The following is a 24,829-nucleotide window of genomic DNA, read 5'->3' on the forward strand; positions in this document are numbered from 1 at the left end:
TGCTGATTGACAAATAAAGATTGTTTAAAAAAAAAAGAAAGCCTGAGACAGCAAGCTGCTGTTCAATAAAAGGGATATGTAAGTGGCTCCCACTCCTATTGGGAGGAGTAACTCCTTTACACTGAAGCCAGAGACCCCAAACCTGATGCCACTAGGAGAGTGGTAATGACCCAGCAGTTTAAGGAGTTTCTTCTCACTTTGGCCCATGACATCCCCCTAGCTGGGCATCTTGGCCAGGCCGAAACTTGAAAAAGGTTGGTGAATCACTTCTACTGGCCAGGGATGTCCCAGATGGTGAACGAGTTTTGTAACTCCTTTGCCACTTTTTATGCCAGTGGCAAGACCGGTAGCCATCCCTCTTAATTCCACTTCCAGTGGTTTGGGGGATTGACATTGTTGGTCCCTTTGACCCTCCAACAGCATCAGAAAACAGATTGTTACTGGTAATAATGGGTCATGCTAACCGGTATCCTGAGTCCTTTACCCTAAGGAGTACTTATGCTCCTGCTGTACCTGGGGCCCTCATTGGTATCATTGCCAGAATGGATTTTTCTAAGGAGGTGGTGTCAGACAGAGGTACAAACTTCATGTCTGATTACCTGAAACACGTGGGCAGAATAAGTACTGAGTTTGGACCAAGGCATGTTTTTTTTCTGTGTAGTGTTTAAGGATAGAAACAGGTGCAGATGCTGCAGTACTTGTAAGACCGTATGTGACGGGAGCGCGGACCTAAATGTCATGCTTCCTGACCACCAGCAATACATTCTAAGACTACTTTATTCATAGTCATGTGTACCACTTCTTGGTACTCAAAACTTCTTGTCAGCTGAGTGTACAGAGAGCACTTCCCTTTACTCATGCAGCAGGGACTTTCAGAACTGACAAACATTCCCTTCAAGCGAGGTTAGTTGAAGGCTAGTAAGGCGGGGTCAGTAAATTGTCTTTAACAATTTCAGGCCTGGGCACTGATTGCTCAGAGGCATAAAGTATAGTTATCTTCAGTTTCAGGGTGGTATCTGACCCAAAAACCTAACACAGAAGCTAACAGAGTGGAGAATAAGTTGAGTTGGAACGAGCTGCTAAAATTCTCTACACTAAGTCAGGCTGTGTCATTTTCACAGTAAGTTTACTTCAGTGCAGTTATTTGCTCCACTAGTAATTTCGCAGGGGCAGTTAAAGGGCATTTCTCTATGTAGGAACAACAATAGAGAGAGAAAGGGTATTTGCCCTCGCGGTGACGGTTAGGTGCAAACGGCGCCCTCCCTTCCTGCTACAAATCGTAACGAGGAAAGTGCCAGTCCCGAGTTCGCTCATGGAGCATTGAGTAGTAACGCTCCCAGCTTTTTCTACAAATAAAAGAAGAAAACAGCTCTTTGGAGATTCATTTTTAGTTTCTCCTCTTGTTACATACGAGGATAGGGTGCGCCTTAGCGTGCGTACACCGTCCCTTATGTACTCCATGGTCCTGACGAAAACCTGTTAAATTAACACATAGGTAGAAACATGTAGACCTTTTTTAATCTCACACCCTGTATTATAGTTTTTTTCACCGACAGCTCTCCTAATTGGGCAACAGGTGCCTTACTGTTTTTAATTTTATTCGTTACACCCCAGAATAAATCACGTAAGTGGGCAGTACCGGATATTTTTAATAACACTTAGTTCCCTCCTTTTCACACATAAAAATTAAATCCCGCTCCACTGTAATCAGGTGTCGCAGCACACCTGGATGGCATTCGGCTATCCGGGTGGGACCCCGATGATGAAGCATGTCACCAACTAGGTTGGTGAGTGAGGGGTCTTCTAAAGGACAAAGGAAGTCCTTCTCTTGGATTGTGGTTAACACACAGACCCGTCTCTATTGAGTATTGGGTATATCCTCTAGGTGTAACTCCCTTATTGTTGTTTACTAACAATTTCTCTATGTAGAACATATATATTTTAAACAACATTACACATATAATTATACAAGCTGCCAGATGTCTGCATATGACACCACATAAAAACCCATACAAAGAGCCATTTTCTGTGTCACTGTAACTCTTGTAATACACTTCTGTTCGTATTTTTAGGTCGAGCCTAGCTCAGCGCGCATGCGCTACTCTAGGAAAACGACTTCTTGGAATCGCTCTGGGTTTTCCACACACTTGTGCGTGTCTTTTATTGTGTGCAATATTTGCACTGGTCTTTGCTTGTGTCTTTCTGAAAAAGACATTTTCATATAAACAAGGGAACCCAAAAAGTACCTTTGGACCATGGGTGATCAACTATTAAGACAACAGAGGTCCTCAGGAATTTTTTTAAATGAGCGGAAACAATGAAATTACAGACCACAATCGGTACTATAATCAAATTTCCAAACCCAGCCGGGTGAGGAAATGTTTAATTAAAGATAAAAAGGAATTTGGTTGGCCTGGAGAAGGTCAAATACAAACATTTAGATAGGGCACAATCCTGTACCTATCCTACAAGAAAGAGAAACATAGTAGAAGAATCAGGTAAGAAAGGAGGGTTTTTTCAGGCAAGAGGTTTGGAGCCAACTGTCGCTTGTAAATTAATAATCAATTCAAACAAGTTTCGACATACAGTGTTTACAGAATAGCATACAATTGAATTTCCTGTAATACTGTTCAAGCGTCAACGTTTCGATCCCCTGGCTCCTAATGAACCGGGATCATCATCAGGACTATTTAAATCATTTGCCTGTTATTAAGAATGCCTGTGGGAGTAAAGGGGAAAAAATAGAGAAAAAAGACAAAATAAGGCATCCGCCCAGAATAGTGAGAACATAAAAACAGTTTACATAGCGAGGGTTATGTACATAGTGCAGGCTTGTGTGGCTGGTCTATAACGTGGTAATGCTGGTTAAAAGGCCGCCCGGTGAGATAACAGAGGTTTAAAAATTCGACCTGGTCAGTGCGAGTGGTCCGACGAAATGATTAACTCTATCGTGATCAAGCGGTGAAGGTGGAAAATTGTGAACTAATGGGCGAGACTATTCGGGCGTACAATCAGTCCAGATAGTGGTAGTCGGGTGGCGCCAGGGACGGGTAAGTGCGTTTCATGCAAAACGGGGTCCCCGTCTGGTAGTAAGGAAGAATAAAAACTGTTTAGCATATGGGCTATTTCACAGTTGATATCAGTGAGTATGGATTTGTGGTAAGGGGTGTTCTCCAAAGAGGTTCAGTGAGTAGTGGAGCATTCATGGGCCTCATGCATCCATCCGGATTTCAACGGCAGCACTAACCTGCCGAGCAACGTGCTTGGTCCTGGTCAGGCGCCTTAGTAAGTGGTCAGGTTACCGTGAATGTACGGGTACCTAGAATAGGGAAATTGAGTTGGTAAAGGGCAAGGTTGTACCGGGTGTGGTCCCTCCTTTTCGGTGCCGGGGATAATAATTACCTGGTTAGGGGCGAGGTTAGATTGGCCTCGCAGTCGAGTGATCCTTAGCGGTCTTACTCGAAGGTGGGGATTGCGTCCTTGGATAAGGAACAGTGTAATTTTGACACCCGAAGGGCTGCAACAAAAAATTACGGGGGGGTCAGCAGAGAGGTCCCAGCAGGGGGGCGCTCGACCCGCCCTAGGGCTAGTGCTTACCTTGAGTGGCCTTGTAAATCGCGGTGGGTTGATGGCGGAGACTCGATAGTCTCTCTCCGCATCTCCTGCAGCGACGATCCGCTGTTCGGGTATTGTGGGCCCACCGGAGCTTATAGCGAATGGTGGGGTAGCCATCCGCGTTCTCTGTGGACGCCATTTTGGAATGGGCACGAGCCGCCAAGTGGAGGAAGGACTTGTTCTGTATGGGTGATAGATTCAGGGGCCATTTTGGAGTGGTCAGAGTGCTCGTGATAACGTGGTAGTGGTTGGGTGATGTGGATGGGCCATTTATAAAGACGGGATCGTGGTGGGAATAAGTGAGGGAACGAGTGGGTTTGAGGAATAATTCCTCGTAGTGATTTGGCGTGCTCCCAGAATAGCCAATGACCGCCATAAGAAGCCTTGCCTTGAAACACAGCGAATTATTAATACACATGCCTGCTTGTTAATGCTAGAAATTGTATTCAACATACATTTGAAATGCACTCCAATAGTACATAGTTAGTGCAGTGACGTCGAGAGTTCATGTTAGAGGTGGAGCCTCTGGCAGTTCAACCATTTATCAGTGTGGTTATTACAGAGAACGGGCAATATTCCAGAGAGGCCAGGCAAGAGCCGAATCAAAGGAGAGAGGTCCAGTCCTCTGTCCGATTTAGTCCATTGCGGATAGAGTCCAGCAGTATTATGCACTTCAACTCTTCTTTATTTAGGAGACTTGTCATGCTGCCTCCTCTTGGGGGTAGTTTCAATGCCTTTAGCACTGTCCAGCGGATGTCATCCTCATCATGGTTGGCATCAGTGAAGTGCTCTACCAACGGGGCATTCGGTGTCTTGCATCTAATGTGGCTTCTGTGCTGGCAAATGCGTGTTTTGATTTTTTGTGACGTTTGACCCACATAGACCTTTTGGCACGGGCATTGAATAAGATACACAACATTACTGGTGTTACAATTTGTTAGAGTATTACATCTGAATTGTTAAACTGTAGTGTTTTGCCTTCAATGGTTAAATCACATACAATACATCCCCCACATTTGACATGTCCAACAATGGGGGACAGACCCCATCTAGCTTCAAGAGTGGAGGGTTGGGCAAGGGAGGGCTGCTCTAACCAAATGGTCCTTTAGATTCTTACTTTTTTTGAAAGCAAAGAGAGTACGCTCGATCTCAAGAATGCCTGCATTGATCACAGGTCAGTGTTGTAGGATCATTTTCCTCAGTTTATTAGATAAGGGGGAGAAAGTTGTTACGCAAGCTATCCTGTCCTGATCTTTCTTTGGGTTTGGGACAAGTAATGTTTCTCGGGGACGATACCATGCTCTTTTCAAAGCGTTTTTTAGTTTTCCTAGGATAACCCCTTTCTTTCAGTTTGTTGGCCAAGATGGCACTCTCTTTGAAGTAGTCTTCCTTGTTTGAGCAATTTCTCCTGATTCGGAGAAACTGAGAGAAAGGTAGCGAGTCTCTCAGGGCTCTGGGGTGGTTACTGGTGTAGTCCAACAGCGTATTCCTCTCAGTGGGCTTTCTGAATAGGCGTGTTAGGAGTTCACCTTCATGATGAAAAATCGTTAAGTCCAAGAAGTTAATAGAGAACTTATCAGATGAGAATGTGAAGTTCAGGCCCGAACAATTATTGTTCATCCAGTGCATAAAGTGGCGTAGAACATTGACGTCGAAATTCCATAGCATGAAAATGTCTTTTTATCTTTAATTAAACATTTCCTCACCCGGCTGGGTTTGGAAATTTGATTATAGTACCGATTGTGGTCTGTAATTTCATTGTTTCCGCTCATTTAAAAAATTTCCTGAGGACCTCTGTTGTCTTTAATTTCTGAAAAAGACATCACACAATTGGGCAAAGGCGTCTGCATGTATCCGCCCACGGCCTACCGCTTGTGGTTACAAGCAGGGGCCATCTGTTCTACCATCTGTTTTTAATTAGCGCAGCGCGCACTACTCGAGTGCTTGTTACATCGCGCTTTCACTTTGGGTGGCGCATGCTAATTTTTACATTGCGCTTTCACTTTGGGCAGCGTGCGTTCATTTTTACATCGCGCATTCACTTAAAGTGAAAGCACGATGCAAATATAAACAAGCGGCTGCCCTTGCAAATTGCTGTGAGTAAGAAGTGACAAGCCAAATTACACAAAACGCGGTCTGTGCTGCATCTGTTCTTCGGATAAACGGGAGGGCTTCAGTTTCCTTGCCTGTCAATCCTGTGCCTTTCATCCGCTCTCAATCTGAATTCACAATGCATTGAAAACAAACGCACAAAGCGCTAGAAGAAACAGAAACCATGAAGTGATATCATTGGGGTGCTGGTGCCAGGCGGCTACTTTCCGGGTGTTAGATGAGCAGAGGAATTGCTTGGCTTGTTTTGTGCGTGATGTACACCCGATCTGAAAGGAATGCACTAGGGTTGGTGTTTTTTTTACCCCTTGTACCATTCTACCTACCCCCCCCCCCCATCCGCCCCAATGCATGTGCTAGTGCGCCCGTCTCTAATGGAGGGGGTGGTTTCTCTGCTGCTTCAGTGTGTCTATCACGTCTGGAGTCTGCGAATTCCTTGTGTGTTCTGTGTTTTTTTTAAAATTTTTATTGAGATATTTTTACTCTGCCCATTCTGCTTTGCTTCGGGGACGGTGAATTCCCCATGAGTATTCATCCTGTCCCATCTTTAAGGAGCCCATCTCTCTCTTGGTAGGCAGGGTTGCTCTGTGCCCACTTATGCCACCCTCTTAGTTGGTGGAGGCTCCTTGTGACCCAGATTGCTATTTAGGCCCACTTCAATAAAATATGAGTAAATGATCAAATCTGCCTATTGGTTGATGGTCAACACACTCGTGGTAAGAAGCCTCTCCTTCACAAAAAAATACAAAATAAAAACAAAAAGTGCATCATCTACAAAAAAAAAAATAGTCTACTAACCTTTATCGTTATCATCAGAAATTAGCCAATTGAAACCTCTCTTTATGCGGCACATCGGCCCGAAGACAGCAAATACAGCACTTAATTAAGCCCAGGGGAACAACCTGCATATATGTGAACTTCACTTGGTGTTACGTGAAACACAGGCGCGCACGTCTGGTCTGAAATAACAGGAAAGCTCATTTATGGTCGCAAGCTTTCTTCTGGTTTCTAGATCAACTTGCATTGTATTCTATACGTCCCATTTGAAACCTCAGTATTACACCAGAAGTTACGACGAGTCTTTCAATGGCATTACCCATCATCCTTCTTAGTCCCCTCCCCCTCCCCCACCCCAAAAAGTTAACCCTGTCCGGTTTATTTGAATTTTGGTCGTGCTTTTTAAAGTGGACACAGTAAAATTAAATTCAAGCATTGTTTAATCTATTTTTCTTCTCACGGAGACTGTTTTTCCGTCTAACTCACTAATTCTATATGTCCGTGACGCAGCACTATGAAATTACAAACCATGTTTTTTCTGTAAAAAAACATGTCATTATTGGTGTTATTTAAAACAAAAAATCAGTTTCCATTTCTCTTGAATTGGCTCAAAGGTTCTCACTAGTGTTGCTTTAATGAACTTGGGCTTCCTCGTCGAGAAGGTGTTTAGGACACCTTAGAACATAATGTATGTGTAAAACACATATTTTGTTATCCTTTTAAAGTTTAAACAACAGCAATTTGAGACTGAGCATTTACGATGTAAGAAAACGTCCCTTCCGCCCTACTTTTCAATTCAGCCCACTTTGGTTTCTGTCCACCCAGTCCCCACTGCTGGTCTCCTCTCTCCATCTCATGAATTTTACATTCATCTGCACCCTCCTCCCCGACTGAAGGGCCTTACCAGCAACTTTGATAACAAGCATTGGCATAGCCAATAGGTTTTGCTTTTGGGACCTTATAAGTATTTAGTTATACAGCACAATATCCTTGGTGCAACAACATTAACTGTTGCATGGCTAAACACTTTTAAGGTCCCAAAGGCGAGACCTATTGGCTATGCCAATGCTTGTTTCTTAAATTGCCATGCTTAACTAGACCATCCTTTCCTAGCCTGGATAGAGCATTTCTTAGATCACACCTGCCTTCCTTTGGTTCAGCCCTGCATTACCCAACTGCTGCCTAACTATACTATGCTTTCCCTGTCTAGATGCCACAACATCAGCCCAGCTGTAATCCCATGAACCAACCTGATTCTTTAACTGACATATGATTCTAAGTAGACCTTTCATTTACTTTCCAATGGGTTTCAACTAAACAAGAAATCTCATCTTTGAGCCTTTTGTCCTTTCATGATTTTGGCACATGATAGATATGTTATGTTATTGTTTTTTAACTATGTCGTGACTGGTGGCTCTTGTTAATTGAAAGCTTTTAATGCAGTTGCGCAAACAGAAACTCAACTGTGTCAAAAATTTTTTTCTTTCCAGTCAGTCAAACTTGGATCAAGTAGATTCAGGTCCACCCAAGCAGCAGAAGCTCAAGTATCTGTAAATGTTCCTGAGACAAAGGTGACCACGCTACGGAATGGCCTACGAGTCGCCTCTGAGGACTCTGGCATATCAACATGCACAGTAAGTCCAAAGCTAATTGTTCATATATGTACCTATCTGAATGGCTTAACTGTTATTTGCATTTTCTTGAGCAGTTATTAAAGAACAAGTTGTTCACTCAGTGCGCTTTGATGTAACCGATAGGAGTGTTTTTACATTAGTATACTGTTTACTGTCTTTATTATGTTGTTCAATATGTGCCTGAATCCTTTATCAGACCTCTTCTAGACTTCTGGATAACCGGTTTAAATCTGCATTTTTTTCAGTATATTCATAGAGCAACAGCACAAGATTCCTTCGCTCCCCAGTCCCCCCCCCCTTTGCTTGCCCAGTTCCTCTAATGTGTTCAGGTGAATGTTCTGGTGATGCTTCACTCAGGATATAACTGCAGCCCATTGCAAAACTACAGAATATCTCACAGCTAGGTTCCACCCAGAGGCTAATAGGGTAGCTAACCTTTGGCATTTAGTCAGGTATCTAAATCTTAAAATTTGCTAAATGCTACTTTTTTGTCAGTATATTCTGTACCCTGGAATGGTTTGTTTCACTTTCTGGCAATGCAGTTTAAAGTTTCCCCTGAAGGCATGTGGCCAGAGAAATACTCACTCAACTTAAGAGAATTTGGGTTGCACTACAAGTCCAATGTATGTATGGTTAATTAACAGCTAATGCACAAGAAAGGTGGTTTAATGTTAGTTTGAAGTCATGCTCAATTTTGCTGCTGGATCTTTCACAGGTCCTCAACTTTTGAGTTATTCAGCTACCTGGGTTCAGAAGTCTTTTACAATTATGAATTTATGGCCAAATGTTTACCAGTTTGCTCTAATAAATAATGTTTTTGCTCCAGATGTCACCAGTTGGGAAATGGCAATGTCTGTGTGATGTATGTAATGAGGTCTTTTGATGAATTGTTAAGTGCATTTAGAGCCAATCTTTTGACATCCAATGATTGTGTGGTCTTTGACATTTTGAGAATGGAATGAAGTCGTCCCTAATGGTTTAGGGGTGGCGTTTAGGAGAGAGAAGTGATTGGTATTTTAAGAATAAGCATTACTTTTTGGTAGAGCTGCTTGACTTCAAGTGGATTCTCCTGAGGGTTCATTGTTGGCAGGCCTGCTAAATCTGTCTGATATTTGCATCATGGGCAGTTGTTGCAGCCATTACAGGACCTGAAATTGGTACAGCCCCACCATGGCATCCTCTGCAGCCTAACACATGAAGTGTCAACTCTCATGTGACTGGGGGTGAATGTTTTGCCATTATGCAACATTCCGTCCATTATCTTGTGTGTTTTGCTGTTCACCCTATGTGGGAAGGGTATGCCCAGACGTGGGTCCCATGCTCACTAGGCCACTGGAGTCAAGCTATCCTGGCTGATGATGGCTGATAGCCAGAAACCGGTCCTATGATGCTTGATTCCGGTCCAGGGAAGACATGGTTTGGCAGTTCGGTCTGGACTGTTCCCACAAGGCACAGGGTCAAGACTGATTTGCATATGGCCATGTCTGAACTGGGGTGGCTAGGTGAGCAAAATAACGATGGATTAACCCCAGATCTGTGACTGGGGGGTGAATGTTTTGCCATTATGCAACATTCCGTCCATCATCTTGTGTGTTGTGTGTCCTAGTTAGGCCTAGTACGAAATGTTCCCATTTTTACATTTACATGGATCTTTCCTAAAGTTGCCTTCACTTTTCAAATCGACTTTTGACACACATTGGCATTCATGACATTTTGGGTAAATCTCCTGGAAACACTGACATCGATTACAGGAATCAGCTTTGCAAGAACACTATCATATTGCCTTGACAATGAGAACAATGCCTACACGTATGTTGTGCAAATGTGTTTGTTATTTATGTCCATATAGCAACACATCTGCAGATACAAACCATGGCAGCTTGATCACAATCTCGACCAGAGGCAAGGATTCTTTATTCTATATATAAACATTTGTTTCCGGGTATAGTCAGAGAAGGCACTTCTGCTGACTTCAGTGGGCCCTACATGCTTAAGCTTTCATCCAGCAGCTGACTGGCCTCTCTGTGAGGGGTGTCCAGTTCGTGACCAAGACAGGGTCCTACATTCTTACCCCCAGGTAATGGGGGTTAGATGATGCAGTAAGGGTTTTCTTGTCAGAATATACACATATACCCTAGATAGGTATGTTAGGGTCTTCATAGTAGGAGTACGACAGATTGTTATATTATTTCACATGCTTGCATAGATATACGGTGTCTCAGCACAATCGTGGTGCTTTGCATTCTGTTCACTATCCTGATGCTTATTTTAATTTTCATCTGTTTCTTTCTATTGATCATTGTAGCACATATATTCTATACGAGAATCACTTTGGTTCAAAAGGCATTGCAAATGTCTGTTTGTGTAATCTTTGTATATTTCTCTGAGCAGAAGAGAGCACGAGAGCATGAGCGAAAGGTTCTAGTTCTGTCACCATGGTTCCTGACGGAACAGGGTTGTCATGTTCAGTGGTTACCAGTACTGTTCGCTCTCTGTGTAGGTTAGGAGGGCTTATGATGGCACTGTGAGCTGGCTGTTCTATGGGTCCACATATCCTGCAGAAGTGCATGTAATCAGTCTGGCACCATCCCAAAGTTTATGTCGTCCACAAATGCACAGTTACTACTGATTAGTGGAAACTACACAACATCACAAGTTTTGTAATTTCTTGGTAGTCTACTGTTTTTCACTATGGTGTGTCTGATAAATGATGTTCAGCCTAAACCTGCAGCAAGAGCTCCAGTTTAGTGGCAAGGCCCTGTGGCAGCAAACATGTGAGGGTTTCTTTCAAAGAAGCTTTTTAGCCACAGCCTCTCATTATGACTGTCTTCGTTTTTTGGACCCGAATAATCCTAATGCGAAACTGAAGTTTACATTTTCACTACGGTTATTAGAATTGAATGAGTCTGGGTATTTCTAGGGTTTCTAACTTTTTTCCACATAAGGTAAACTGCCTGCCTGCTCTGCATGATCTGTTGTGAAGCCCCTTTCTCTGCCTTCTTTTGTCTGTGTCCTGCCCCTACCCCTCCCTTCTGCCCTCCATAGTCCTATGTGAATGACCCTGCCCACTCCCTCTTGCCCACCATGGGTGTTGTGCTGCCACTAACACTCTTGCTTGTCATGCACGGTCTTCTGTGCGGCCACAGCCCTTCTCACCCACCCTGTTTGGTCAGTTGCGGCCTCTGATCCCCTCCCACCTTCCCTCCGTTGTCTGTGTGTATGTCATTATAGTCTCACTGTTGCCCTCCATGGTGTGTTGTGCTTCCAGTGCCATTCCCGCCTGCCCTCCTTGATCAGCTTGCTGCTCCTGCCCCATGCCCTCCGTTTTCCGTGTGCAGAACCCTAATCCCTCACTCCTGACTTATCTGGTCTGTTGTCGTGCACCTGTCCCCTCCCTCATGCCGTTCATGGTCCGTTATGGTTTACGTCGCCCTCCTGTGCGTCCATATGGTCAGCTTGCTGCCCTTGCCTCTCTCCCCTCTGCTCTCTGATGTCCATGTGCCACTTCCCTCCCTGTTGTTTTCCATGGTCCATTGTGCAGCACTGCAGTCACGCTTGTCCGGTGTGGTGTTTTGCGCTGCTGCAACCCCTTGACAGCTGCCTTGTAAGGTCAGTTTAGTGCCCCTGCCCATCTCCCTCTTGGCCTCTCATATCCGAGTCCATGTCCCTACCCCATTCCTCTTGCTTTCTGTGATCCAATGCACCTCACTTACCAACATTTTAAACTGGGTAAGAGGGAGATTTTGGAAAAAAGAACCTGGGGAATTGATTTTCCTCATTGACTTACATTGAAAAAGAGGAGATTGTAGGTAGGAGGGAGAAAAAAAAAATCCCTTTGGGCTTAAAAAAATCGGGAGTCTCCGGCCTGAACTGGGTCTGTTGGCAAGTATGGTTGTACTGCCACTACCTCTTCCTTTTACCCTCAATGGTATTTTGTATTGCCACAGCTTCTCTTGCATATACTGCATTGTTGGTTTGTTGACCCTGCCCCACTTTCCCCCGCCCTCCATGCTCCATTGTGCTGCCTCTACCCCTACCGCCCGCCCAGCGTGGCCAATTTGTTGCCTCTGCACCTTTCTCCGCGAGAGGGTCGTAGTCCCATAGAAATTACAGTTAGTGCTCTAAACAACTAAAATGAGGACATATTTTCTGAGTTCATCACAGCGCTTAGAGACCTCTTTGGTGATAATGCGCTATACAAATGCCCTATAACATAACATAACATAACATACACTTCGCAACAAAGCACTTGTAAATAATTTGCTATCTTGTTTTTTTAATTCAGTTTATTGTATGTTACACTTAAGGGAGTAGATGTGGCATTACGGCCAGAGCTGCAGACTTTGCAACTAGGGAACCAGGTTTGAGTTTTCGCATCAGCACGACATTCTTTGATTCTGGGCAAATCACTTAATCACCCCATGCCTAAAACCAAAATGAATGATTCCTTGTGTAATGTAACTGATGCTCATGTAAAGCACCCCAATACCTTGGATCATGCCTGTGCTTTATAAAACTGCAAAAAAATAAAATAAAACAATTAAGTGTTTTGCAGACTTCTTTAATTGGGCTATATCTGGGTGATATTTGTGCTATATTTGGGCTCTTATTTTCTTTTATGGCCATCTTGGGAGACTGGTTATGAAGCTCCCTAATTTCCTCATTTACTGCAGTATCCTCAGTAGAAAATGCTTTCAGTTTTCTATTTCGATTCCATCAAGATGACGTTCAGATGTGCCACACTGTTGGCATACATTCAGAATGTTGGCACTCTTGATGCTGATTTGAACACTTTAGTAAAGCTGCTGATCACTAGGAAGTTAACTGGCAGTCTGCTGGTGTTGAAAGTGAATTCTTTTCAGGCTGCATGTCAGAATGCTTAAAGGAAAGAGAAAAGGAAGATATCTGAGAACTCACTCAAAGTATGCCCTCATTTTTCTTTCTACAGCAATAACCATAATTCCTATGACAAACAGAACCTCCTAATTGTATTCCTTCCTAAATTAAATGTTTTAAGTTTTACCAGTTTGATGCAATCACAATGGCTTCAGGTGCTGTGTTGTAAATAAAGCCAACGCCGATTCCAATAATCACCAGATGGTTCTTTATTCAGCCCACCAAGAGACGTGACCATTCCCTTGCCAGCCTCAGAACCAACTGCCCTCCCCATTTAAAACCCAGCATTCAGAATAGAACCTTGGTGTTAAGGTTCTGTTCTAACATTATGAATACAACATACTCCATAGTTTTGTCATGATTAACACTGCTAGAGCACTAGTTGCTCTTTAGAACACTCTGGGAGCTTGCAGTAGAACTCAAGAGAATCAACTGACAGTCTGCTCCTGTTGGAAGTACATGTTTTACTTAGAATGTTAGTCTTTATTTTCATATCGCAGAGAAAGATAGTTTGAATTTGCTGAAAATATGCCCTCATTTTAGCTTCTGGGGGACCTTCCATAAACTCTCGTGGAAAATCATGATAAAACAGTTTTCTCTCAAACTTGATGCATTAATTCCCAGCAGAACGCTTTTTCACAGGGTCAAATAGCATCAGAACACACCACAATTTCTAAAATGAGTATAGTACCATCAGCAAAAGATTTGTATTGTAACTAAAATCTGTTATCATCCTTTATACATTCTCCTTTTTGTGACCCTCAAAACCTGCCGTTCACTACAATGCATTTCAAAGGGGTGCTATCATGTATATTGTTCATAAGATGGCTGCCAATACTTCCTGATTGAATTGTTAGCAGCCAATCAGACCCCACCTGTGCTTCGCCTTCGCCCAGATATACAAATTTGTTTTTCCTTTAATATCTCTAAAACTTCTGAACGGATTTTCACCAAATAACAAAAAGCATGAACTCCGAAACAAAATCTATCTTTCTGCCAAATTTGGTCTAATTCCTTCCAGTGGTTAGTGCTCAATGGAAAAAACAGGGGAAACGCACTTTTTTAACCTCCCCTTTTTCCCAGCCCCTGCTTGACTGATCACCCCAAAACTTTTCATGCACCGATGCACTGTTTGTGAAGATTCGTCAAGCAGCGCCAAAGATATAGGCAAGTCAAAAAACGCTTTTCCTATGGAAACATGGTCCTAACTATAACTACCTACTGGATACCGCCAGTAGGTACTTTGCTCCCCTATCATTATGTGGTATGGCTTATCCCGGAGTGCTGCTACTGGCAGCCAGCAGGTGGGGAAACCTAGGAAAGGACTAGTCCATCTTAATGTAAGAAAAAGCGGATCGTGAAGGATACAACCGTGCTTCTATATTTTGTTTTATGGGCAGAAAGAGCTGTGATTCCATCCCCTGAAAAACCTGTCCGCATGCAACTGGAGAATAAAATGAGAACTCCCTGTCCTTCATATGAAGCACCCTCCAAATATCCTGGAGCTGAGCTGCCAATGCCATATCCAATATGTGAATTTAGCCACCAGTACTATTGCTTGTGACCCTACTGAGGGAGGATGTAACCTCTTTTTCACATTCAAGAACCATATTGAAGTCTCCCACCCCCAACTCCCCTCCGATGCCTGGAAGCGCAAGCACATTAGAGCCAGCGCATCAAGGAAGTCTGTCTGGTGCACGTTGCATGCATGTATTCTCACCAGCACTCTAGTCCTGCCATCAGCAGTGCACTCCAATATTGTATATCTGCCTTCAACATCAATCATCGACTAAAGTACAAAGTATGGAGCCCCTGTTCTCGCCGTGCCCCTAGAGTAAGCTGCAAACGTAGCACATTGTAACTGCCCATGCCATTTTCTTTTCAACCTAAATAATTACAATGTGATCATGTGTGTCTCCTGTAGCCAAGCTATTTGTATGCTGTGTCACTTCTGGACAGAAAAGACAGTGTCGCTTAATCTGGGAGTCTAAACCACTTACGTTCCAAATTATAGATTGCAGATTATCGAACATCATTATCCCTGGTAAGAGTCATGCATATGAGCGGCCCGTAGGGTTCCTCATCCTCACTGCTAGGCAGATGGTGGCCTCCCACCTGTCATGAAAAATGGTCCGTAATACTAAGTACTTCCAAAAGTGTCCTCACCCCCCTCCCCCATTCCATCCTGTTCACCCATCAAGATGTCACCCTCCATAGGACCCAACTCCGGAAAAGGTTCTAGAACTATCCAGGTCATTCAGTGACAAAACAGAAACCAGGAAACTTAACATGTCCATCTGAACAATCAAAGCACAAAGTGCGAAGGAATATAATTCAGACATCTGCAGCCCGGGCCTGTGCTGCAAACATTAAACTCTGTGGGCTAAAGGCAGCACACCTGTGACACAACCACACAACCTGCTTGAATTTTAATATCATTGACTCACAAATCTGGAAAGGAGTCCCGCCATGCCCCCCCCATGCGGTGGGCATTAGTAATGACAATTTCAATAAGCGTGCTCTTGTGTGTGTGGCTCCCTTTTTGTATTCCCCCTCTCATATACGAGAGCAATATAATATAGCTATCTGGGAGATTAGGTTAGCCATGAATGGATATTATCAGCATACGGGCGTGAGCTCAGTGCCCGCAGTCCAGCTCCATTGTCTGTTTCAATAAGGTATCCTGTCTCACTGGCAGGGACTGAGTCCTCTGTGCTCATCCATGCTTTTGGGAAACTATAGTGGACCAAATGTTCCAATACTTGGGCTCGCTCCACCTCAGTCTGCTCTTTCATAGATGGTCTGGCAGGGCGAAGGCATCCCAGAATTCTGTCTACATCATCCACCCATGCGTGCTCTGTTGGGGAGCCTGCACTCAGTGATCACCCAGATGGTCCTTGGCCAGACCACCCCATGAGAAGTGAAGAAATACGGTGTGTTTTTATAGATTTCCTGAAAACCAAGCTGTGAACAGGAGCACATAGGTTGTTTCCAGTTGGGGCAGGTTCCATTTGACAGACAGGAAGGAGATGTGTTGCCCCAGTTCACAGTTGAGTAATCAGGGGAAATGGGCATCTCCCCCGTTACCTGACAAGGCCCGTGCACTTCAGCGATCAGCCAGTCTTTTCGATACAGTTCCAGGCATGGGCCTTTAACCGCATGCGCGCTAGCGAAATTCCACTCCTGTGCTGAGATTTTTAAAACCGCACTTTACATGACGAGCTGGGCTCGTCATGAGCGTGCGAGGAGGCTACCTCATGACGAGCCCAGCTCGTCATGAGCGTCGAAGGGGTTAAGTCCCTACAGTAGGCCTTCCACTGATCTGTTGTGTGCTGTGACCCGATTTCAGCCTCTTCAGTCCAGGGTTGCAATTTAATAATTTTGTGTCTCTGGTCCTCTACCTCACTTTGCAAGGCTGTGATGGCCTGCATGAGTTCGCCAAGGATGCCTCATCGCAAAGCACCTTGTCCTACTTTTTCTTATGATCCTCATTGAGTAGGTTAATTTTGATGGCCACAGTGTCTGTTTTTGTCTCAAGCACCCATTTTTTTGTCAAGGACAGCCTATTATATCTCATTACATTTATATGAGTGAAAAAATCTATGGTGTCCCTATGTCATATATCTAATGGACAGTTGATATAGTCCAGAAGATTCTATGCGTCCGACGTCGGACTTGTGAACACACCTATTCTTTAGGTCTACCTAACAACCACAAAAACCGTGAGCTTACTCGTATGTAGGGGAACTGAACAATAGAGTACATAGATCAATAATGTTGGCAATTTGTAAACACAATTTGACAGAACACAAGGTATGCAAGTAATCAAAAACGTCTTGGCGAGATTGTAGATAAAAACTTAAAACATATATATGTTTATTCTGCTTCATGCAGTTATATTCATACACAATGACAAATACATACATCCATAAAACAATTCAGTACATTATAATATTCATGAGGAAAATTTAAAAAGAAGTTTACACACCCATGTTTTAAAATTGTTCAAGAGAACAAATGTCGACGCAGCGTTTCGGTGTTGATAATAAGCACCTTCTTCAGGACTGTTTCTCTTAAGTATCAATGCTCTGGGTTCACTCAGAGTCACCTTACAGTGTCGCGTCCTCATGTGGCGTAGCGACACTGCTCAAATACCCGCACCAATACTTCTGCGTAGTACTGTTAATTCAATTTCTGTTTTAGTTTTCACGAAAAATTTACCCTGCCTGGGGGGAGCCACCGATCTTAGTTCAGGTGCTGGATATCGCCTATTTCCTGTCAATTCTGGAATCGCTGTAGCCCGGCCTGTGATACTGTATTCCACGGCACTGTTAAACTCAGGGGTTACCTCAGGTTTAAAAGCGATCTAGTTACAAATAGTCGGTCTCCCTGCTCCTCCACAGGCAGCGTATATGGGGTTCTGCAGCAATCGGAATTTATATGAGTCAGACTTTAGATGAATTTTTAGATGACTACGCATCTAGTTGTGCCTCTAGTGCTTGAAGGGATAAAGTATCAGTGCCCTGACCAGAAGGGGTGGTGACCATGTTTGGTATGTGATCAGCGGCCAGTTATGGATGTTTAGATTTCATCATATCCATCACAATGCATTGCCTGCACAGTTAGAACAACGGTAAAAGCTCATCCGCTACCCTGTATCACATATAGACTTCATTCGTGTTCCGTGCAGTCGTTCCTTAGTCAAACCGGGAACGTAGGTCACTCAAGTTGAAATTGGAGCAGGCGCATCACTTGATGAAATTGTCATGTTTATTATGTGAAGGACAGCGGCCTGAAGGGATCACAACCCTGGATGAATATATCGGATCGCTAGTAGGTCTGCGATCAAGCAATATCCCTATTCCCATGATGCTTGGCACTATATCCCTGTCGTCCCATGTCGAACTGTCATCTTGTTCTGAACTTCCCGGCTCAGTGGGGCAACTGGACCCCCCTCCGTAGACGCAGTGCTGTTTCTTTTGCAGGACCAACTCTGTTACTCTTCAAGGACAAAAGCAAGCGCACCCTGCCAACTTAGGGCGAACAAAACAAAACCAAAGGGTGAGTGATTGCAATGTTCAACACTCCATCCATCATCCCCTTTGGTTTTGCTTTGTTCGACCTAAGTTGGCAGGGTATGCCCAGATGTGGGTCCCTTGCTCACTTTGCCACTGGATTCAAGATAACCTGGGTGATGAGGGCTGTGAGCCTGAAACCGGTCCCAGGATGCTTGTTTTCGGTCCAGGGAAGACATGACTTGGCATTTCGGGCTGGACTGCTCCAATGAGACACAGGGTCAGACTGATTTACATATAGCCATGTCTGAACTGGGGTGGCGGAGTGAACTAAAGATTGATGATGAATTAAACCCAGATCAGTTGACCAGGGGTGAGTGCTTGCAATGTTCAACAGTCTGTCCATCATCTCCTTTGGTTTTTCTTTGTCTGCTCTAAGTTGGCATGGTATGCCCGGACGTGCGTCCCTTGCTCACTTTGCCACTGGACACTGCGTCCATCATCCCCTTTGGTTTTGCTTTGAGTTACCACAGTAGCCTCCAATCCTGGACTTGAGTCCCTAGAAGTTTGTCATGTTTCCAACTATAGACTTGATTACCCCTAACAAAGCCCCCTGGTTGTGTAGGATCCCTGGAGTTCTCTTTAAGGCCGATAAGGAAGCCTGGTGCCCCTACGTCTTTGTTATTTGATACCGAAGTGACAAGCGCCCCGATACCCCCATCGTTGGCCAGGGCAAAGATCATCCATATTTATAAGAAGGGTTCTAGGTATCTACCGTCTAACTGTAGGTCTTTCAGCCTTCTCAATAGCTCCCAAAAACTGTTTAGCTAGATTATTTTGGATAGGTTTTGTGACTGGATAGCTGATATTGGTATGTTGTCTCCACTGCAAGCCAGTTTCAGGGATGGCATGGGTGCCATTGTCCAGGTGTTCCTCCTTCAAATGCTGTACTGGAAGCATGTAACCCTGGGGGCGGCCGATTATATGTGAGTTTTTTGAGCCTTCAGTCCATCATACCTATTGAATGCCATCATTAGGCTACAGACTAATAATTTTGCCCAGATAAGATGTGGGACACTGGGTGAGTTGACAGCCCCTGTTCCAGTCAAACTGGGCGTGAAGCGAGGGTGTGTGCGGACCCAAACCTTATTTCTTCTTTATATTAACATCCTGGTGCTCCAGCTAGAGAAGTAAGAGAACAATGCCCAGAGTTTAGCCGGGGTGAGGGTTCCGGCCCTTCTGTTTGCGGATGATAAACGTCTGATTTCAAAAACGTCAGTGGGGATTCAGAAGCTCCTGGATCAGTTTTGTTTCTTCTGCAAGCAGGGGGCCTGGAGATTAATATTGACAAAACCAAGTATATGGTCTTAAATCCATGCACAGTGACTGCTGGAGACAGTTCATGTATTTGACTACCTAGGGATTTCGTGTACAGAGCAATTTGATTGGTTACCCCTCATCCAGAAGTGCAGGCTTAAAATAAAACAATATTCTGTGGTATTGTGGGGTCGCACAGAAGAGCTTTCTTTTGTCGAATCTCACCGGCTTTCGAAATCTACAATCACGAAGCTCTTGGGGCGACCCTTTATGGTGGGGAACTCTGGAGCCACATTGACGTTGGATTCCCGGAGATTGTAGAAAATTGTTTTATGCACTTATTGTCTACCCCTTCGGAAGCCATTAGGGTACCAAAAGCAATGCTAAAAGGTTCTTATTAATGCTACACAGATGGTTTGACTCGAAGTCCCACCAGGGTTGGTACCCTCACAGCTTCCTTTCTGGAGTACAAAGATGATTATAGTCTAGAAGGTTTCTTGGATGAGATTGAGCCCCCTTTAGCCAAGTCACTTTACTTAAAATTTCGTATGGAGACACTGCCACTCCGCTCATCTACAGCAACATTAAAGTGCACACTTAAGGAGTCAGATGGGTTTTGTCCCTTTTGTCACCAGGTAGCTGAAACAATCAAGCGTGTTGTACTATTCTGTACTATTTATCAAGGGTACAGAAGGAAGTGGATTCTTCCGGTATGTCGTAACCTGGGACTTCGGGACTACAGAGTAGCAATCGGAATCTTAAGAAGTGATGCACAACAATCTATTGTATTTGCTGTTTCACGGTTTCTGGTGTTTATGTGGAGGCTCACTTTTTTTTAACAACAAGGGACCCCAATTAGTCTGCTCGGGACCTCGGGGAACAATTTTGTAAAACAACAGTGGTCCCATGCAAGGATAAAATGCAGTAACAATAAATATAGACGAGAATCCAATCTATATTTTAGAGTGACATGTCCAGCCGGACAGAGGTCACTCAAGTTTACTCAATAAACAAGTATCCAACATATAACAAGAATACCTTCCACAATGCCCCTGTGAGGTACACAAGCCTGTGCCCAACACTTGCGGGGTAAGTACAGGTGAGGAAGTGGTAGAGAAAGTTTAAAGGCAAAACAACGTTTTTCTGCTTACACATTCATTGCACAGAAAATATCAAGTTGCACCATTACATTAATTTCACAATCAAATATGTTTGTATATGGTGCATGAGCAAGTCGACGGCGTTTCGGTTCCCCTAGAGGATAATTGGAACCATCATCAGGACAAAAACAAATTATTTGCCTTATAGCACTAAACCTCAAATTGCCGAGGAAGTACAAACTTGGACCCATACGAGTCGATGCTCAGGGTGGTCCGGTACTGCCAGCCTCGAGTAAAGGGCTGCCAGGGTCCGCGTTACTCAGTCGCAACCGGACGGCCCCAGGGTAAGCCTGAATCGGCGTTCATGGAGGTATTCCAGGGTATTCCAGGGAATACCTCCATGAACGCCGATTCAGGCTTACCCTGGCGCCGTCCGGTTGCGACTGAGTAACGCGGACCCTGGCAGCCCTTTACTCGAGGCTGGCAGTACCGGACCACCCTGAGCATCGACTCGTATGGGTCCAAGTTTGTACTTCCTCGGCAATTTGAGGTTTAGTGCTATAAGGCAAATAATTTGTTTTTGTCCTGATGATGGTTCCAATTATCCTCTAGGGGAACCGAAACGCCGTCGACTTGCTCATGCACCATATACAAACATATTTGATTGTGAAATTAATGTAATGGTGCAACTTGATATTTTCTGTGCAATGAATGTGTAAGCAGAAAAACGTTGTTTTGCCTTTAAACTTTCTCTACCACTTCCTCACCTGTACTTACCCCGCAAGTGTTGGGCACAGGCTTGTGTACCTCACAGGGGCATTGTGGAAGGTATTCTTGTTATATGTTGGATACTTGTTTATTGAGTAAACTTGAGTGACCTCTGTCCGGCTGGACATGTCACTCTAAAATATAGATTGGATTCTCGTCTATATTTATTGTTACTGCATTTTATCCTTGCATGGGACCACTGTTATGTGGAGGCTCAGGCAGAAAAGGGTGGCCTGTTGATGGACTCGTGTTTGCTGCCCGCTTTCCATCTCAGACCAGGACCTCCATTTTGAATTTTTCTATTGGAATGCAATTGAGTGAATTTTATTTAAATAATTACTTGATTTTTACCTAGTAATTAAAATAATTTTAATCTCTGAATTAATTTTAGTGTACAGCATTTTATTGGTCATGTATTTTGCATATTGTGAAATTGTATGTGCTTTTATGGCTGTGTAGCCAAATAAAGATTTATGATTACGATAGTACAGGTATGTAGCTTTCTACTATTATTTACATTGGAATCGCTTTAGGCTGCCAATGTTTCCTCATAAAACCTCACTAAGGTTTACAAACTCAAGAAACCTAAACGGTCTATTTTTTTTACATTGCTTTTATTGACATTTTCAATTATAGCAAATACATCACTGCATTATTAGCAATGTTTTGATCCATTTTTTTAAGTAAGTAAAACTTTATTGTTCAGTTAATTAAAACATACACTATAACATACAATCACCAGATAAAACTTCCTCCAATAAATATCACATAAAATCCATCATCAATCAGTTGGATTACCCAAGGTTTGTTTCATTAAAGCTCAACTAGAGTAGTAAGAAGAGATCACTTAACCAAAGTCGTATGTCACATAAAAATGTTCCACATCTTTAAACCATCAACTATGAAATATAATCCTGCTATATGTGTCCAATAAATGTTTGAAAAAGTTTGCATTAGTATTAAATTATTACAGAGCATTTTACCTTGTTGTTCCAATTGAATATATTTGCATTTAAAATATCCCACAGGCGAAGTTGTATTCATAAATGTATAAATTATGCAAAAATAGTCAAAACAAAATTGCAACGTGCATTTCCTAAGTTTCTTCCTTCTTAGTAAAACTGCTCTTATAATAGCAGAACAACAGTCTAAAGCTTCCTTGTTTAGCATGATCAATCGTGCATAATTATAAACATTTACTCTTAAAGATAAAACCAATAAAGTTCATACTTTTTTAGATCACCAATACATGTAATTTGTAAGTACAGTATGGTATAAAAGGGCACATAGACCTCTCCTGCGTGCTACATGTACCTACCAACAATTACCGTTGTAACTCAAACTTTGTTAGTAATGACTCTGCAATGGACATAAACTTCAGGAATTTCCTGCAAAATATCAAATCCTCCCCTTAGATACACGCTTTAACTGCTTGCCGACATGTATGTATAGTATTTCTAATAAAAAAACTGTCTCGACAGTCCTTTAAGCTCTGCCATTAGGGCTGGGGGGGTACATACAATGTGGGGAATGTCTTTATTAAAATTAGTTACAAAGATGACATCAAGACTCTTCAATCTCCTCCAGATGGGTGAATTAAAATAAATTTGCAAATTGCCAATTCTGTAACACAGCAGCTTTAATTTTGGCTTCAGGTCGTTCCACCACCCTAAGTATGATTGAAATTTAAGGGGGTCATATGATCCAGATGCATGGGCTCCTTTAGACAACAAAGCTTTATCCTTAAGGGATAAAATCTTTTTCCCTGTTCCATGTATGACTCTATTGAATGCAGTTTGAGAAAGGGGTGAGGCACAGATCTCCTCTGCCTTGAAGGTGGTTAGGGCCTAGTTTAAATAAACGTGCTGCGGTGTTTCTTGTATCACTTATTGCTTCCCACACAATTGAGCTTAACTTAGATCTTGAATAGTTTTTTAGCTTGCAGCAGAATTTCAAATCCACTCCCAAACTGCTTATGAACTGTGTCCTAAAGCCAAACTCTAAGCGGATTTGGGCAGGCGAGTCCTGCCTTGGTAAATTAAACAGGTGACCATAGATCCCTAAAATGTCATTGTCTATTATTTTATGCGCTTTTCCTTTTAATATTTTAACTCCACACATCAAAAGGGGCATGTTTAGCAGCCATTACTTGCAGGAGTGGTTGGAGGGACAGGCCTTTTAAAGAGTTCCGTAGTGAAGGAAAAGCAGCAGAAAGGGTATTATATCTTCTTTGAATTGCCAAGCTCTGGGTGTTAATTGAGCCTTTCGAATAAAAAAAATCACCCCAAGTATTTATATTCGGACACAGTTTCTAGAGCGACTCTTCCATATAATATATAGGTGGTGAAGATCTTCCCCCTGATACTAGCATGTTTTTTGTTTTATTAAGATTAACTCTGGTTTGAGCCAGTTGAAACTCCTGCAGTGTTATTGATAGTGTATTTCCTCAAACATTTAAGTTTAGCCTTCAGCCCCGTCCCCCTGGCACCTCCTACCCCAGCCTCAACCTTTTTGACCTTCTTGCTCAGTTCCCTTAGGCATAAGAAACCTTAACAGTTTACATTTGAAAGCCTGTGTTATGGCGTACTTGTTTAAGTGTAGTTACTCCAGCATTGTGACAATGAAGCCTAAGTAACAGGCAAGCTTTTGGAACATTCTCCCTCTGTAACCTTTTATCTCTTCTCTACTTTTAGAAAGGAAAATATAAAATTGAATATTATGTTTGTCAGAGTTTTAAATAAGTGTTTTTCGAGCTCTTCATTCAGGTGCTGTTTCCTTTGTAATTTGTTCATGTAATTGAATTTCTTTGAAAATGGGATAAACATGAACGTCTGTTGTGATTGTGTATAATATATGTCTTAATATTAACTTGCATATGGCCATGTCTGAACTGGGGTGGTGTGGTGAGCAAAATAACAATGGATTAAACCCAGATCTATGACTGGGGGTGAATGTTTTGCCATTGTGCAACATTCCGTGCATCAATTTTTGTTTTTGCATTTGTCATCCCGAGTGGGACGGGTATGCTCAGACGTGAGTCCCGTACTCTCCATTCCACTGGAATCAAGCTATCCTGGCTAATGACGGCTGATAGCCAGAAACCGGTCCTAGGATGCTTGAATCCGGTCCAGGGAAGACATGACTTGCCAGTTCGGGCTGGACTGTTCCCATGAGGCACAGGGTCAAGACTGATTTGCATATGGCCATGTCTGAACTCGGGTGGTGTGGTGAGCAAAATAACGATGGATTAAACCCAGATCCGTGAAAGGGGGTGAATGTTTTGCCATTGTGCAACATTCCATCCATCAATTGTTTTTGCATTTAATATTAACTGGTTCCTTTCAACTTTGAGAGAAATTTGTGGAAGGTCAAACTTAAAGATCTATTGGAGTTATACATGTGGGTATGCTTTAATAATAATAAATGGGGCCATGGTAAGAGGTTCCTAACAGATGTGCATTTTTATTTTTTGATGCCTTCTTTTATTTATTTTTAGGTTGGACTTTGGATAGATGCTGGAAGCAGATATGAAAACCAGATGAACAATGGAACTGCACACTTTCTCGAGCACATGGCTTTCAAGGTGAGCACTCCCAAC

At 43.1% G+C, this 24,829-nt stretch overlaps 1 protein-coding gene across 1 annotated transcript in view; it reads left to right on the plus strand.

The window, feature by feature from the left end:
- PMPCB (peptidase, mitochondrial processing subunit beta) overlaps positions 1-24,829 on the plus strand; it is a 171,224-nt gene that overhangs the window by 33,521 nt on the left and 112,874 nt on the right. The window contains exons 2-3 of the mRNA XM_078679446.1: positions 7,992-8,135; positions 24,728-24,814. Of these exons, the coding sequence (XP_078535572.1) occupies positions 7,992-8,135; positions 24,728-24,814 (231 nt within the window). The remainder of the gene's footprint in view (positions 1-7,991; positions 8,136-24,727; positions 24,815-24,829) is intronic.

Source organism: Lissotriton helveticus, chromosome 1_1, assembly GCF_964261635.1.
Source record: "Lissotriton helveticus chromosome 1_1, aLisHel1.1, whole genome shotgun sequence".
Lineage (NCBI taxonomy): Eukaryota > Metazoa > Chordata > Amphibia > Caudata > Salamandridae > Lissotriton > Lissotriton helveticus.